General features: G+C 29.3%; 1 protein-coding gene across 7 annotated transcripts in view; it reads left to right on the top strand.

Annotated features, from left to right (window-relative positions):
- LOC107455797 (protein phosphatase 1 regulatory subunit 12B) overlaps positions 1–17,332 on the top strand; it is a 173,510-nt gene that overhangs the window by 23,583 nt on the left and 132,595 nt on the right. For 6 of the 7 annotated variants that reach the window (XM_071187599.1, XM_071187598.1, XM_071187601.1 and 3 more), the window contains exon 2: positions 13,388–13,518. In XM_071187599.1, the coding sequence (XP_071043700.1) occupies positions 13,388–13,518 (131 nt within the window). Of the gene's footprint in view, positions 1–13,387; positions 13,519–15,873; positions 16,289–17,332 lie in introns of those variants that run through there. The other variant, XM_071187604.1, reaches the window with a different exon arrangement.

The following is a 17,332-nucleotide window of genomic DNA, read 5'->3' on the forward strand; positions in this document are numbered from 1 at the left end:
AATACCAACATCTAATATATTTGTGAAATTGCTCGGGAGCGACCACTCTCTGTTCCACAGTAAAATGGTCGTTCTTAGAAGTTACTTTCATTGACTTCCAAATGTTAAAAGTAAAATGTTTTTTGTCCTTTTCTTGGTGTGGGAAAGCAACTTGTGTTGACTTCATGAAAACCAGATCGATGAATAAACTTTCGCGTCAATAAAAATGACCCCCACTGATAAAATTATGTGTAAAAACTAATTTACCAATTATGAATGATGGAACTATTTTAAATAAAAAAAAACAATTATGCTTTTGTTTAAGTTTGCATTTAATTTTATATCATAAAAATTAGTTCGCTTTAAAAAATGCGGTGTGTTTGTGATGCTTAGTTTTTTTTTCCTAAATAACTTTTTTCTAATTTAAATTTTAATTTTAAAATTAAATCATTGATAGTATCATCTTAAGTGAGCTCTGACTGTAACATGAGGTTGTCAATCTCTTCCAGAGATCGTAAGAAAGGGCTCTCTAAATAAAAGCCATGCACAAATATTTTGAATACATTTGAATCCACTTATTTGTTTTAATATTTTTTATTTTGATATTTTTTCGTGTCTCCTTATTTGAGCTTTTCCGTATTTGATGCGGAGGTTTGTCCGGTCGATGGAGGAGGTTTTGATGCTCTCTCATAATGGTTTTCTTCAAAACACTCCTTAAAAACAATTCCTTCCCTCCCAAGAGAGGTAAAATCCTCAACTGCTCCCAGCTGCATTGTCTGTTTGTATAATGAAAGTGATAGTTAGATAATGTTGAAGATAATGTTGATATTTATCAAGAGCATGCTAATATTCTAACTCTGTGATTGAATAATTTTTCACATAAGTTCTTAATTGTCTCGAATGGAAAGATATTGGATGTTGTGTTTCATCCGGGTGCTCTTGTTTGAGGACAGCTCCTATAGCTTCTGCTGAAGCGTCTACATACAAATGAAATTTTCTCTGTGGGTTGAAAAGACGTAAGATTGGTTAAGAATTTTTTAACTCTTTTATTGTCATGATTTCTCACAACTTTCGCTCCATACAAATTTAGCAAATCTCTGTTATGACTTGACATTATAGAGGTAAGAAGTTTCTGAATTGACAGGGGAATGAAGTTTTAATCGTGCCTATATATTTGAATCTTTAGGAGAACATTTAACTTCTGAAATCTCATAACCCACAAAATTAATATTTGTTTAACAAAAATTACTCTTAGAACCCTTTAATTTTATATTTTCTAACATACGAATTTCGAAATTTTTTACTAAATGAGTAATATGTTTTTCAATAGAATATAAAGTATAATACTATCAAAGAAATTTTTGGCAAATTTAATGTTATGTTTTTGGTGAAATGCTCGCTCGAAAATATTTGGGCTGTTTTTCCAGCCAAAAGGCACTCTTAACCACTCAAATAAGCCAAAATTAGTTGTCATTGCAAATTTTTCAGCGTCACAATTTTAAATGCTAAATATTAGAGGCTAAATCAACTTTACAATAATATTTTGCATTCGGTAAGTCATCAAGAACATCATCAATTCGAGGTATTGGTTCAGCATCCAGTTTTGTTAAAAAAATTTAAAACCTATGCTGAATATGGACTAAGTGAAGGTTTAATAATTCCTGCTTCTAGCAAATTTTAATTTGTGCCTCAATCACTAAGTTATCTAGAGGAGAGCAGAGCAATGATATTCGCAATTCAGAAATAAGAACTACCTTCTGAGGCTTTAATCTTTTAATTCTTACCTATCCTCACAAAAAATATCTTTAAACTTTTCTTTTAACAATCTACTACTTCCTGTGGTGGGTTATAATCCACAGATTCAAGCGATGTTGACTAGTTGGGGATGAGCAAAGACTATCCTTAACTACACTAAAACACAAAAATTTTGAATGAGTTACAGTATTTTTAGAGTATCATAGTTCATTTCTACCTTGAACAATAATTCCTTTATTAATCTATTTTAACATTAAATGAGTACTTGTCAGGTAGTGATAGCAAACAATAATCCAAATTCTTATTGATACTGCACATTTTAATTTTATTTGTTAAATCACCAATACCAACATCTACTTCGAATTACATCAAAATTATGAATTGTGCCTAGAACTAGTAAAATGGCACCTTATGTTTTTCTTCTATTTTTCTACAGTTTACATTTTTTTAAAAGACTTTTGATTGAACAATTGATATTGTTTCTCTATTATTACAAAACACCGGAATTACAAATTTTGAGCCATCACTTTCAAACATAATTATATTTCAAAATATAAGGAAATCAATTGTCATTGTTTATTTACACCTTTCTTAATCTTTTTGTGACATTTGTTTTGAAAAGAGGTAACAGTTTCAATCTTTGCCATATTTGTTTTGAGCCCTGTGACAGAATTTTTTCGAGCTTTCTGCGACAATTCTCTCTAGTACTAATACATTTCTGAAAGAAATTTTTAATAGTAGCAAATATATGTGTTACTAATTTAAAGAAACAGAATCGCTTTCTGTTTACAAGAAAAAAAAAACTTCATTTATAGAACAGAACAGTACATAATTTTTTTAATTATAAATGTAAGAAGTTTTTAAAAAAATCTAACTGTAGAAGAACGCATATTCTAATATTATTGACGATATTCTCCTGTTCTAAAAACATTTGTATAGTTAACCTTTTTTAAATTCTTGCTATTTGGAAATTACTTTTTATATTATCAATCAGAAATTCTAGCTAAAGTCAGTCATTGCAGTTTTTTTATCCTTAGAAGAAAGTAGAAAGAAAAAAAATCCCGGGCTTATTCCAACTCCGATATGAGAGAAAGGCATTTTTTGAATATAATTTTGAATTTTTGAATATAATAAGTGGGGGGGAGGAGGTTCTGCACAAAAAAAAATATTTAGAAAAATTTTCCACGATTCTGCCACAGGAGTTATGAGATGAATTATAAAAAGCAGTTCCATTGTGAGTTTTATTACTGTTATATTTATAATTATTACTATATCGATTGAAACCACCTCTATATGGATAATTTCTTTCCATACACTTTGATTTCGAAACTATCCCGGACCACTCAGATAATTAATTTAAGAATTTCTTCTTGATTATATACAATGCAGTAAAAGAAGATTGTTTTAGTTTAGTACCTGCTTCTTTATTAAGTTCGATTCTTAAATATTCAAATTCATCTAGTTTTTCTGCCAAAATTAAAAAACTGTTTCATAGAATTTCAAGTATCAAGAAAATGTTGTTTTAACTTAATTTTTTTCTCTAGTTTTAATTTGGTTAGCAATAATTAATTTTTTCAATTGTTCAAATGTTTCTATCATAAGCTCAGCTAACTAATCATTAAAGTTGCTAGATATTTCATTGCAAATATCACACCAATAATCCTGAGATTTTTTATGTATTGAAAAGAATTTAAATTTAAATTTTTTTGAATTAAGTTAATATCTTTTTAATAACAAGGCTTTAATAAGTGAATAATTCTCGTGTAAGTTTCTTAACAATATCGTGAGGTTATAAATAAATAACATATTCAGTTTTGGGAATATTAGTTAATTTCGCCTTGGCTTCGAAATTTTTTAAATAAAAAAAATATCTCATCTTTAAGTGGGTAAAAATGTTGCAATAATTTCATGAAAGAAATTTTTACATGAGATGAAGTTACACTTGAATATTCAACTCAATTTAAAAAGTTCAACTTCTTGATTTTTAGCTTTTAATATTTGTATTTCTTGCATTTCTTCTGAAAAACGATTTACAATTTATTTGGTTAACCTTTTATTGTAATTCTCATCTGATGTTATATTTTTCCTGTTTTCGGAAACTGTTTCTGTATTACTTATTAATATTGCCAACTCATCTTTCAAAGCAATTAAGTCAGCTTTTACTAATTTACCTAAATATGATATATCTTTGTCATTTTTTTTTCTTTCTAGATTTAAAACTTTTTCTTTTAACACTCTCAACATACCATTACCGATCAAAAGACCGGTTATTGTTTTATTGTATTGTAGCGTAAAGTGTTATAAGTTGTAATTCGGATTTTTCCCGTTTTTCTTCTAAAATTTTATTAACTATTTCTTTAATTATAGATTCATCATAATTTTCTTGTTTTAAAATTTTATTTCTTATCTCTGTTACTGTGTTTTTTTCTTTTGCTTCTAAACCTGATTCATTCGCTAAATTCGCTAGTTTTCCAAAATATGAAATTTTTCGCAACAATGATTATTAATAACTGAAAAATAAGATAATTATTTTTTATAATAAGAGAAATGAAAATCAAAACAAAATCAATGCAAAAGTAGAAATCAAAATATAAATTTTCCAAAATCTCAACATACTCTATAAATTCTGTTTATGAAATTAAGTAAAAGTATCATTTTTTAATTTTCTTAGTTTAACAAAACTATTTTCAAAACTTACCCGTTTTCAATTAGAAAAAAAAAGTTATCAATTAGAAAAAGCAAAAAACAGACTCTTTTTCCTTCTCCGCAAATCTTCAACGTGATTTCTTTTCCGAGAAAGCCTCTGTCCTCTTCCAGGGGCGCAACAATAGCAGATCTCGTACAAAATGAGCTAGGCAGGGGCGGTCATGACTTCCATCCTTTGAGGGGCTGCGAAGCTCCCCACACGGATCTCCATCGAACTTTAAAGTCGCAATAGGCGACTTTATAATACCAGTTCAATGCAAAATCCTATATGCGCAATTCCCCGGTTTATTGTTTCATGTCGAGTTCTACCCACAACCATAAGCATCAATTCGATGTCTTGCGCCAGTCCCTAATGGGGAGTAGGGCAAGTCTTGAGGGGTCAAGTAGAGATCGCTTTTCAGAACGTCGCTCTATCGCGAATGGTTTTTAATTTTGCTGTTGAGAAGAATAAATATTTTGAGTTTGATTAAAGAAAATATGCGCTAATTGTTCTTGACCTCAAATCTATTTCGAAAAAGAAAGGTAAATTTATTTTTGTAAACTTAGACATTTTAAGTATTTATTTTTATAACTATTGTGCAACGATCATCCTATTTATCATGGTAAAAAAGTAAATTTCGATTTTTATTAGATTATTAATATTTTTAAGAATAATATGTTAGAGAAAAATCCTTTTTGTCTCTAATTATTTTTATGCTAAACTTATATGTCATTGTCATGTTTTATATTCAAAACACCTAACGCCTCTATTCTTAGAATATCTGTAACAGTTTTGGTCCCGCAGTGGGCTGATCGTTAAGGCAAGGTTCCCAGTGGAACTCCGAAGTCAAGCATCACTGGCTGCGGTCGGTGTGCGGGTGGGTGACCACTTGGATCAATCTACGAAGGGACCGAGGTGTGCGGTATGGGTCCTCGTTAATCTGTTCTATCGTAAATTGCTCGACTTCGCGCGCAAGTCTTTGGGCTACCGAAGCGGGGGGTGCCATCCCTTCCTCAGAGGGTCAAAATTGTGATGGCATGTCTTCGGATCATCCTCAGGGATGTTTTCCAAACCGTCGCCAATAGTCCATTGTGCAGCTCTAGTGCCACGTAAGTAAGCAACAACTGTAACAGTTTTGTAAATATGTGATTGACAAATACGTTTTCACTATTACAATTTTCACAAAAATGAGCTCAAACATTATGAAAAAAAAAATTAAAAAGTACACTCGGTCTGTGTTAAAATATGTCGTATCAGAATTTCGTGGTTTTCCTGTTCGTACAACCCAAATAAGATTAAATTCATAACAAAATTATCTCACGTAAATCTTCATGCGTTATTAAGAGAAGGAGGAAGATAAGGTCACTTATTTTTGTTTTTTTTTACAGAGTGTTTCATCAAAGTTAATTCAATTAAAAGATATATGAAAATTTTACTACAATAATGAGGTTTCCTATTCTATTGAGATAAAATTAAGATATGTTTTTGATATTATGATTTGATGTTATGATAATAATTTTATTTTATAATCATATCAACTTTATCTACAAATTTGTTTTTGAAAGCTTTACTTAATTTTAAATCAGCATGAAGCTTCCCTTAGATGCCTCTCCGTTCTCATTTTTCCCTTAAAAATCAAAATTTTTCGAAAAAAAAAAATTACTTTTATTTGAAAAATAATAAATGTACGGGAAAATATTATCCCATCAAGTTAAGCGCAAGTTTATAAAAAGATATCATACAAAAATAAAATGGAGATTTCGTGCAAGCTTATGAAATCAATATTTTGTACAACAATGCATAAATAATCATTATTAAATTCACAAAAAAGCACTTAAAAATGCAATAATTTAACATTTAATTTTAACAAGTATATTGTTTGTAATACGTAGCGTACAATGGATCTATCGACTTAAAATAAGTTTAATATAAACAGCATAATAATAGTTTTTTTAAAAAAAACAAGTAGTGGACGATAACTCAACAAAAGTATTTTAATTATCTCTAAAGTCAAAAAAGAAAACGTAATAAAAAAAATACTGTTAATAACGTAATTTACATTTAAGCAAGCTAATGGCACTTAAAATTTCGTATGAACATTGTTTAAATTAAGAAGTGTCTATTTTGCATGAAATTGCAAATTTTAATTGAAAAATTGAAAATAATTTGTGTCTCTACAACTATACCTAGATATTTTTTGCATGAAAGCTAATAAAAATATTTTTATTTATTTTAGAAATTCATCTATATGTAACGAAATGTCTATTTGAAGGAATGCTTTTTTAAAATGTCCAAATTTTCGCTAATTAAAGCGATGCATGCCGATCTATTCCGCGAAAGTGCTGCCTCTGAATCGTTTTTAATCGGTTTTCGGACCAACAAGGCTAGATAAAATTTGTTGCCAGTTTGTTCCAAATTAAAATCAATAAAATTTTATTTCGTGAATGCAAGCTAAAATATATGTATATATATTTTAATATTTAAAACGAAATTACGTTCATTAACAAACAGTAAAAATTCACCTCAAAAGTGAGCGAATGCTATGCTCAAAAATCATTTAAAACCTCCTTTTTTAAAAAAAAGTTAGAATCAAATAAATAGACCGCCTAAAATTTTGCGAGTTATGTCTTTACAAGCATACTCAAGACATAAAGATTGTGAGAAAAAGTATAAACTTGAACGCTCATTCACTCTAATTCACTAAAATGTCAGTTCTACCACTATGCTCTTCATATATATATAGTATGTGTTCGTTTCGATGTTGTTGACCAGGTAGAAACTTATCGATAAAATAATTCTTCTTGATTATTATAAACTGAACCCTCACATGTCCATGAGATGAACTAATAGATAAGATAATTCGAATGATAAACAATGTTCTGATAGTTCTTTCTGATCATTGTGCTAAAATTCTGTGATTGAACATGTTTTTTACTTACAGTTCAATAAATTCATTTTACCCTCACGAACGAAAAGTAATCTTTTCATGAGAAAAGATTCCGAATCAAGGAATATGGTTGCCCTTTTCTCTCTCTGTGATTTCCAATAAATTTTCCTTTAAAAGAAAATTGCATATGTTGTAGGCTAAATAAAAGTCTCCCACCAATCACATAATATTTATTCAATTTCAGTTTTTCTCTATAAATAGTAATGGTTCAATAGACCTATATTTATGGGATGGATCTTTCACGAACCGTATGCTTACAAATATTTCTTTAATAGCTTACAAAAAATATTTATAATTAAGTATATTTTAAAATATTCAAATGTATGTTTGATATATATTTTAAATGTTCCTTTATAAGAGGAACGAACTCAACTATTGAAGGGGTTTATTTAACAAACTGATGGTGGATATTCGAAGCATGTGCGATACAATCCAATCACAATTTTAGGTTCTCTAATCTGATAAATACAATTCTGCTTTATAAATATCTTTGTTTGATGGCTCAGGGGATAGAACGCTCGCCTTCCAATCAGGTGAACCGGGTTAGTTCCATCAAAAATTCCTCCAATTCTCCCAATACTTGATCCAGGAGTTTCCTTGTCTTCTGGATTCGGTTCAAAATTACCAAGGCTACGGAGTTGAACATTATTAGTCTTAAACCCAAAAAATTGGGTCGGCTGTGCAACGACAGTTATTAAAAAAAAAAGAAAAAATTCTTTGTTTACGCGTAGTTATTTTAGTATCATCCAATTCGGATTTCATTACTTAACACTAGATTGCCCAAGGAAGTCAGTTTGACTGCTCTTTAATTTCAAAATTGTGTACAACTTTTTGTACAACTTATAATTTTTTTATTGCTAATATTTACTAGTACTTAGTTATATAACTGTAAATAATATAAAAAATATTAGAAATTAATATTAAAGAAATTTCTTTACACATTAGTTATTCTTTCACAATCCAATCATTTTGACTGCTTTTGGGTAATATAGAGGTATATACTAGGCTTCAGTCTTTCTAATGTTGAACTGTAATAAAATTAAATTTTAAAAAATCTAAAATCTGACTAATGTGTAGTTTTAAATGACCTACTGAAAATCACACATAATTTTATTGCTTTACATTTTCTAGAAAAAAATACATAGAAGTTCGAATAATTATCGAACGCACTCAATCTAAGAAAGCGACCCCTTCATTTTCAATCTTTTCTGAATAATTTAGTCAGGTTTCGAACAGTCCTTTTAAAAAGTGTTCGCTAATTATGAAAATATATTTTAGCAAGTTTGTTTTCATCGGTATGTTTAATATTTTCAAATAAACATAGCAATTTCCGAAGTTATAATTTTAAAGCGAAAAGAAACTTCTTAATTCGAATACTAATACCACGTTTAAAATTTTATTAAGGACCTTAGGTATTGTGCTGTCGAATGACACAAACATGAAGAAAAAGCAAATGGAAATTTAATCTAAAAATCCAAATCCAAGTAATCGGTAACCAAGAAATCATACCCCTAGAAAGAGAAAAAAAGAAAATTATTCAACATTAGTTATTTGAAGTACTGATATCCCCTTCTGAATGAAAACGTTGAATAATTTTTATGTACATTCATTTAATATTATTTTGAATACTTTTATATTTAAATTTTCGATTCATTAATGGACATGTCTTCATTATTTTAATGAATGGAGTTGCTGATAAGATGAAATAGTTAAGAATTTAAATGACTTCATATGGAATTAAAAAAAAAAAGTTTTTTATTTCAAGTGTTGTAAGGTGGCCTGCTTCCAGACGTTTTGGGAAGCAAGGCACATGGACTTCCATAAGTGTGCCATAATCTGCGTAGACGCTTTGCGGATAAATTTAACTCACGGGACAATGTGTTCTTTGAAGAAGAAGTTTTGCTCTGGCCTGCGTCATCATTCTAATCACTAAAAAGAAGAGAAATAAATAATGCGTATAATACCTTTTTCTTCAACATATTTTTTTCTTTTTAAATGACGCCTAATCAATATACACATATGATATAAGATTGTAGTCAACTCCAAATACGGATTTTTTCTGAGAACTCCGATTTATGCAAAATGTTCACCGAATTTCCGTTTAAAATAATATTATTAATTAGTGAATGTTAATTTAAATTTATTTAACCTCCTGAGACTCTGGCTATGAAGAATGACTGACCATTTTTACTTAAAAATGTATAGTTTAGACAAGTAAACTCAAAACAGCAATAAAATATTTTTTGAAGAAAATTAAATTGGTTAAACTTATCGTTTTAATTATTTTTAATGTTAACATAAAAAATGATAAATTTTAATTTTTGGCATTTTTTTTGCGTATTCTAGGGCATTTTTATTGTATATTTCTTCCCATTTTGGCCAAAATACAAATTTCATTAGACTCTAATAAAATATTTGTCAACCATAAAACTTTCTAAAATCTTATCTGAGTCGAATTTCTTACCTTTCAATTAAAATTTGTGCCTAACTTTAGTGTGAATACTTTTAAACTATGAAGTTTACTAGCAAACTAATTCCTCCAACATTCAATTAAAATATCAAATATATTAATTTGCATACATATGTAACTAATATTAGTCAGTACGTCACAGTTATGTGTACAGGGTTTGGACAGAATAATAGAAACACTTTTATACTAACAAATTTTTTAATATTTTTCAGAAAATACTTATTTAATCTGTTTATAAATTGAAAAGTGTTTAGACCATGCGATTTCTCAAACATATGAATGAAGTTTAAAGCTTTTTGAGGTTTGAGGACCGATAATAAATTACAAGCGGAAAAAAATGTTTTTGAACACTCTATGACAAAAAATATAAAGTTATATTAGTGACCTATAACTATTATTTTGGTTATTATATGCAATAATCGCACAAAATTTCGTCAACCTAGCTTTAATATTTATAGAGATATTGACATTTTTATAAAAAAGGAATTTTTTGGTCTCTCGTTTTTTTTTTTTTTTTTTTTTTTTGCTATAACTTTGAAAATATTCAATAAAATTAAACAAAACTTTTGGATCAATTTAAAATTGAATACGAAATTAGTGCTTAAAAATGTGAGAAATTCGTTAAAAAACTGCTTAAGTATATCAGTAGTTCTATTATACTGCTCATGAGCAGAAAAATTTTAGAAAAATGTTTATCTTTATTTTGTAGTGAATCGTATTTGGCAACTGATAAAAAAGTCCGATTTGAATATTTTAAAAATGTAAAAAGTTCCAAGCAATTTCCTATGTAAATTTCTCACTTTTTAAGAGAAAGCTCAAAATGATAGGGTGATTTCCACAAATTTCATTTTGTACTATTAAGCAAGATTTTTTTAAAAATGACATCGGTATTGTTGAGGATCGTTAACCATAAACGTTTTCTTTCTTTTTTTCTTTTTTTTTTCGCTTGCTTTATTTTCTACTTTGTTGTCCGGAGCATCGTTCGTTAGATGGGTATTATCATTGGTAAATAAATATTGTTTAATAGAACAAAAGGAAATTCGCTTCAGTACTGTAGCAAAAACAGGACTTAAAAATTCCTCTATTTACGCTTCTAACTCCATTTACGCTTCTGTTTTCATATTTTGTAATCTGGCAATCTTATTACGAAAATATTTTAAATCCTTCTTGAAAGACTCCCGTACATGTAAGTTCGTTTGAGTTCGCTACTCGCCTGATAAATTTTGTTTTGTTTTTTCTTTGCATTTTATTTTCTGTTTGATATATTTTTTACTTAATGTGTTTTATTTTCGTTTCAATTTTTTTGAAAGCTCCTCACGCTACTGTATTGATAACGTGAACGTGGTTTCGGACAGATTGTATCGAAACTGTGGAGCCTGTAGCCATGCGAATGCGTTGTTGAAGAAGAGTGGCATTCATATTTCGGTGTCTCCGAGCTGTTAGATTTAAATAACGGTCTTCATTGGGCGTTGCAGCACCTCTGCGCTTACCCTTATCTTCAACTTGCATTTCCAGTATTTAAAAGAAAAAAAAATTATACACTCGACTAACTGACCAAATATTGATATTTCGACCAAATATTAAACGTGCATACATATACATATATTGATTTTGTTCTTTATCAATTTATATATGTATGCAGGGGTCTGTCCAGACATTTTGTGAGAGGTCCGGTTTTCGTGAAATTGTGAAAAAATTACTCACATTCTTCCGGGTCCGCTTTTATGAATTTGTGCAAATACGGTCCGGTTATTGCTAAAAACTTTTTCAAGGAGTTTTTAAATTGTAAATAGATATAAGATTATGCTCAACACTGTAAAATTATAATTAAAAAAATGAAATTTTCGAAAATAAACAACAATTGCTCTTTCTAAATTAGAGATGCAACTACAAATATTTGGCATTTAGCCTATACTGCTGAACGCAGAATATTCATTTCGAACGAATAATGGAAGAATCGTCTGCCGAAGACAAAACTCGATTCGTTTACATCCATCTTTCTTGTTTTCTACCCTGGGAAGGGTTTATTCGATTAACAAAGCAATAATGAGGATAAACAAATTTGTGAAGGGTCCGATTAAAAGAAAAATCATTTTNGAAAAAAGGGAAAAAGAATAAAAATAATTTTAAGAAAAATTCCGAAAAAAGGAAAATTAATAAGAATCCGGAAAATGAAAGATATAATCTTTTCATCAGCTCACACGATTATATCCGCAAAAAGGAGTACTTTCTAATTTTATATCAATATAGCCAAGCCAAAATATATAAACGCAATAGTGTGGGGAACACTCAAAAAAATTTTACAAAAAATTTACTATAAATAAAATAATTGAGTAAAAATATCACGTATAAACAGGGAAAAAAAAAACAGAATAAAACATAAAACGAAATCTATAAAGCGAGTAGCGAATTCAAATGAACTTACACGAACAGGAAATTTTTCAAGAATGATTTAAAATATATTTTCGTAACAAGATTGCCAGTTTACAAAATAGGAAAATAGAAGCGCAAATTGTGGTAAAAGCGTAAATAGAAGAGTTTTGTTTTATAGTGCGTTCTCCCTGCAGTTCTGAAGTGTGTTTGATTTGTTAGTTACCAAGGATGGGCCCAAAAATGGATGTGCGCCATGTATTATTATACTGGATAGTTAAAGGAAGTTGACAATTAATAATTTTAGAAAATTGACTTTTATTTAAGAAAAAAACAAAATAAAATAGAAAAGAGAAAGAAACTTGAATTGCCTGGTTTGCACATAATTTTAGCCATGGATTTGCACATGGTAAAAAATTATTTAAATTAACAAAGAAGTTTTTTAATAAATTTATTTACAATAATATAAAATTAACTCCATGATTTAATATAGAATTTAATTACTTTAGTTGGGTATCCATTTTGTTTTACTAAATTTTGAAGGGGTTTGTCTATTTGTTTTTTGGATAAATAGACATTACTTCATATTCTTTTCATTTTTAATTTTCTTCGCTTTTTTTCTTTCCTTTTCATATATATAAACTCATAGCGTTCTTTTCTGGAGCATGCCTGCTCAAACCTCGTGCTCCTGTGTTATTCGTACGAAACCTCGCGCTATTTACGTCACTGTGTGGTGCCATTTGAGATTCACAGCAGATAAATTCTATAGTTTACTGTTCTATTATACCATTTATTGTTGCGCTCTATTTTTCAACTGTAGATTATTTGAAATTTTAATATTTATATTTCAGAAAATCAAATAGTTAGTAAACATTAAAATCATTATGGAACCTAAATTTTCATTTGTCTTACGTTTTTCTTTTTGTTCATTTCTTAATGTAGGTTTAATTTGTATTTAAAGCTATTTTTTGGTATATACTCAACTATAAAGATCATAGTATAATAACAAAAATGGTTAATTTTCCTCATTATGTTATTAAAATTAACTATAAAGAATTTTTTTTGCACTGGTGGAAAACTCTCTTATATTTGTGTATGTTATTCGTGTCTGAAAAGATGTGGGAAATTTTAGTAAAGGAATAGAATTGATGTTAACATATTATATAAATTGTTTCTGCAGGCTTGTATTGACAATAATCTCGAAATGGTTCAATTTCTCGTCGAGAGAGGTTGCAATGTAAATCAAGGTGATAATGAAGGATGGACTCCTCTTCATGCAACAGCTTCGTGTGGTTTTCTAAGCATTGCCAAGTAAGAATTTTATTACCTTTATTTCTATGTGACTTTACAAGAAATCAAACAGACTATAAATATTTCTGTCATCCTCAAGGTTTATTATGATGATTTCAAAAGTTATAGAAACATATTACACTAACAGAGGATATCTGTAAAATTCCTATTAAATCTTAAATTATTAAACATGGTCTAAAAAATAGGGTTGGGTAAAAGTTTGCAGCAACTGCAACCCCATCAAAGTGTTTGTTAATTTATTATTAAAATTTTAAAAAAAGCAAAGTGTAGATGCGCTTGGTTCGCCTAATGGTTAACCCTTTGAGGCACACGAACATAAATTTTCATATTTTTTTAAAATTGAGAAACTAATTATGATGCTTAGGATCTAAGAATGGGAAAATGACATTTAAAAAAAATTCTGANAGGGTTAAGACATCCGACTTATAGCTGAGTGAACGATGACAACTGATGACACCTTCCTTTCTTAATGGTAAAAAATTTGTTTTTAAATTATGGTGGAAAGTTCGGAATCGTCAGGACTTTTGAAAATACTCACGTCTTCTCATTAATAGGTCTTTGAGGTAAACATACCTTATTTAAAAAAATGGCCATGAATAAATAGCCTCAATATTTAGGTAATAACATTTTGTTATTTATTAAATAGCATTTAATTAGGGAAAGAATATTTTCTCTGATAAAATGAATGTCAATCAGAAGTATGAAAAGGAAAAGCAAGATAACTTTTAACATTCTCTTTCTTGAATGAAGGCTTGCTTTTTCTTTTTCTTTTTTTTTTCAATTTATGTGAAGCAAAGCAGATATTCAGATAAAATTAATATTAAAAAGCAAGCTTAAAAGTAGAGAGAGAAAATCAATCCTATTTAATGACAAAATATATAAGAAGCAATGAAATTCAATTAATTTTTTTAATGGAAATATTTATAATTTAAACCAAAACAAAGCTTGGGCGTAAGTGTTTCTTTCCAACATTACTAATATCATCAATTTTTATAGTTTATTCTTCTCACTGAAATTTGTTTTTCATTAACTTCTCTTTTCAACAATTCTCAAAGTTTCATCAATTCTGTCCCCATAAACACATTTAATGCCTAGTTAAAAAAATTGTAACTACTAGGTTCAAACCTTTCGACGCCGCCTCATTCTGGCAAAATTCGTTTAAAAATCACTGATTTTTTTTAGAAAATATTTATTTGTTATAGAACTCTATATAGATTCATACCACAGGGATGAGTTCGGTAAAAAGCCAAAAATTGTATATGCAGAAGCACCTTTTAAATAATTGAAAAAATTTCAAAGCAGAAAAATGTGTATGTAGCAAACATCTACGCACAGAAAGTCAATTGAACACGAATCATAAGAGTAGCTTTTAAATAGTGTGAATACGAAACACGATGGGCGATCTTAAATCGCTTAAATAGGAATTGTGATGCATGATTTTAAATCATGTGAATGTAATTTTAAATCACGTTTGTATTGGTAGAAATTTTTTTTTTAGTAATAGTTAAAATTTTTCCATCGCCTAACATTTTTTACTAGTGCTGAAACGCTTGGTGACAAATTTTCCACAAACGGCGATCGTCCATTCGTGAATATTATACAGGTCAGCTTCTAAGTACCGTCATGTGGGGCTACTTAGTGCAGGATTTCGCAGTTTTTGAACTTTGACATGTAAAAAAACTATGTTAATTCAAACTTTAGTGAAATTTATCGATATTATATTCATAACTGGACTCAGACGAGTGAATTTGATCAATATTGGCATTATTTGTATGTAATATTTACAAATAATAAGTCAAAACATACCTTGCACAAAGTAGCCCCCAAGTGGGGCTACTTTGTGCAGCGATAGGAATTCAGTTTAATAATCATGTTTTTAGTAAAATATTGATATAAAATTGTTAAAAAAGTTAATTGTTGACATTTTTAATAACAAAAACATCAAGATATGTAAAGATATTAGTTTGAAAGTAATTTTCAGCATTAAGAAACCATTTTTTGTAAAGAATTTTTTCTTAAAAAGAATGTTTATTTCAAAGCATTTGAGTTTAAACAAAAGGAAACCATATACATTTTTGAACATTGAAATGGATGAAATTTCAAAAATAATAATTATTACATATTCATTAACATTTATAACATTGATAAATTTGAACATAACATGCTGAATGAACATGACAGAACTTGCTCTTCAGTTTCTGTCAAAATCACCTGATGTCCTATAAAATATATTTTTATGTGTTAATTCATTAGAAAAATCTTTGTAGAAGAAAAATATTAGTTTACCAGCACGTTTCACGTGTTTCTTGAGAATTTTATTAGAGATAGTTTTTTTTTCCCCAATGGTTTTTGAATCGTTACCCACTGAATTTGAATCGTTGCCTATACTATGCCAGAATTGTTGCTCATTTCGCGTTACCCAGTGGGCACCTGTGAACCAAAGTTACGGAGGCGAGCAACATTGCCCACGCCACACTGCCACAACCCGTATATAGGGTGGGCCACATTCACACATCATACGCACACACAACAGAAGACAGCACAAAGAGAGAGAGAAACATCCATGCCCAGAGCGGGATTCGAACCCGCAGCCTATGGCTTCGCAGTCAGGCACGCTAACCGCTCGGCCGCCTGGCCGGCTTATTAGAGATAGTATTTCTGTGGATTTTGTACTTCCGAGAAGCTTCTGCAATCCACATACCACCAGCAACTGCTTGCGAACATTGCTGCAGCTTTTCTAAAGTGTAATCACGGTAGTTTCTCGTTCCAGGTATTTTTTTTATAACGTCTGACAATTTTTCTGTCGAAAAAGAAAACGAATGAACTTTGCACAAAGTAGCCCCACAGTGCATTTTTTTCTTCATTTTCCGTTTATTTGTTATTAATTTTCAAATTTTTTTAACGCTAACATGATATAATTGTTTATTAATATATAAATGAAATATTTTGCACTTACGACAATTGTTTTATCAACGTCTTTGCATTTCACAGCTAAAGTTTCCACGCACACTTTCCGACGTTCTCGGAAAGTTGTTGACATTGGATAAACAAAACACACTCTGAGATTGTTTTAAAATTCGAAAATTTTTTTGTAGTTATAGAGGAGACTTCTATTTTCAAATTCCACACATTTTTAATGTGAAAAAAACATAATACTGAATAGCAGCACTTGAAAAGTGCCAAATTCGAATTTGATTTATAGGTTAAATTTGATATTCATTTCTTTTTTAAAAAAATATCGAATTCTTTAACATATCATAGTTCTGTAGTAGAGTATTCCCACAACACAATTTTGTAACATAACATAATATCTCCCTTTTCTGATGAAGATTAAATATACTAGTCTAGGGGTGCACAACCTGCCCGTGAGAGCTTCTAAACACAATGGAAAAAAAATGTCAACATTTTTTAATCGCACTTTTGAGTCATCACGTTTTGACACAATCAATTTTAACAGATTCTATAGTAGTAAATGTATGTTTAACGCGCTTTCTTTACGCTGATTTTATCGTAAATATAAATGATTTTTTGAACAGTTATTTCAACGTGATCTCGAAAATCCCGAATTTTTATTACGATATTATTACGACACACGAGTTTCAGATTGGCCATTTAAATAATCACTTTTTGGTGCAATTTATTTGTGACAATTTCATTGGAAATCTAAGTGTTTTTTTCATCTTTTTTTTGCAATTCTTTCTTTCTTCCAACTATTTTTTTCGACAGTTATTGCTAATTCAGTTATTGTTCCCACGTACTATAAAAAATTCTGATAATTTTATTACGACATGAGAATTTTAAATCGCGCATTTGG

Source organism: Parasteatoda tepidariorum, chromosome X1 (assembly GCF_043381705.1).
Source record: "Parasteatoda tepidariorum isolate YZ-2023 chromosome X1, CAS_Ptep_4.0, whole genome shotgun sequence".
NCBI classification, from domain to species: Eukaryota; Metazoa; Arthropoda; class Arachnida; order Araneae; family Theridiidae; genus Parasteatoda; species Parasteatoda tepidariorum.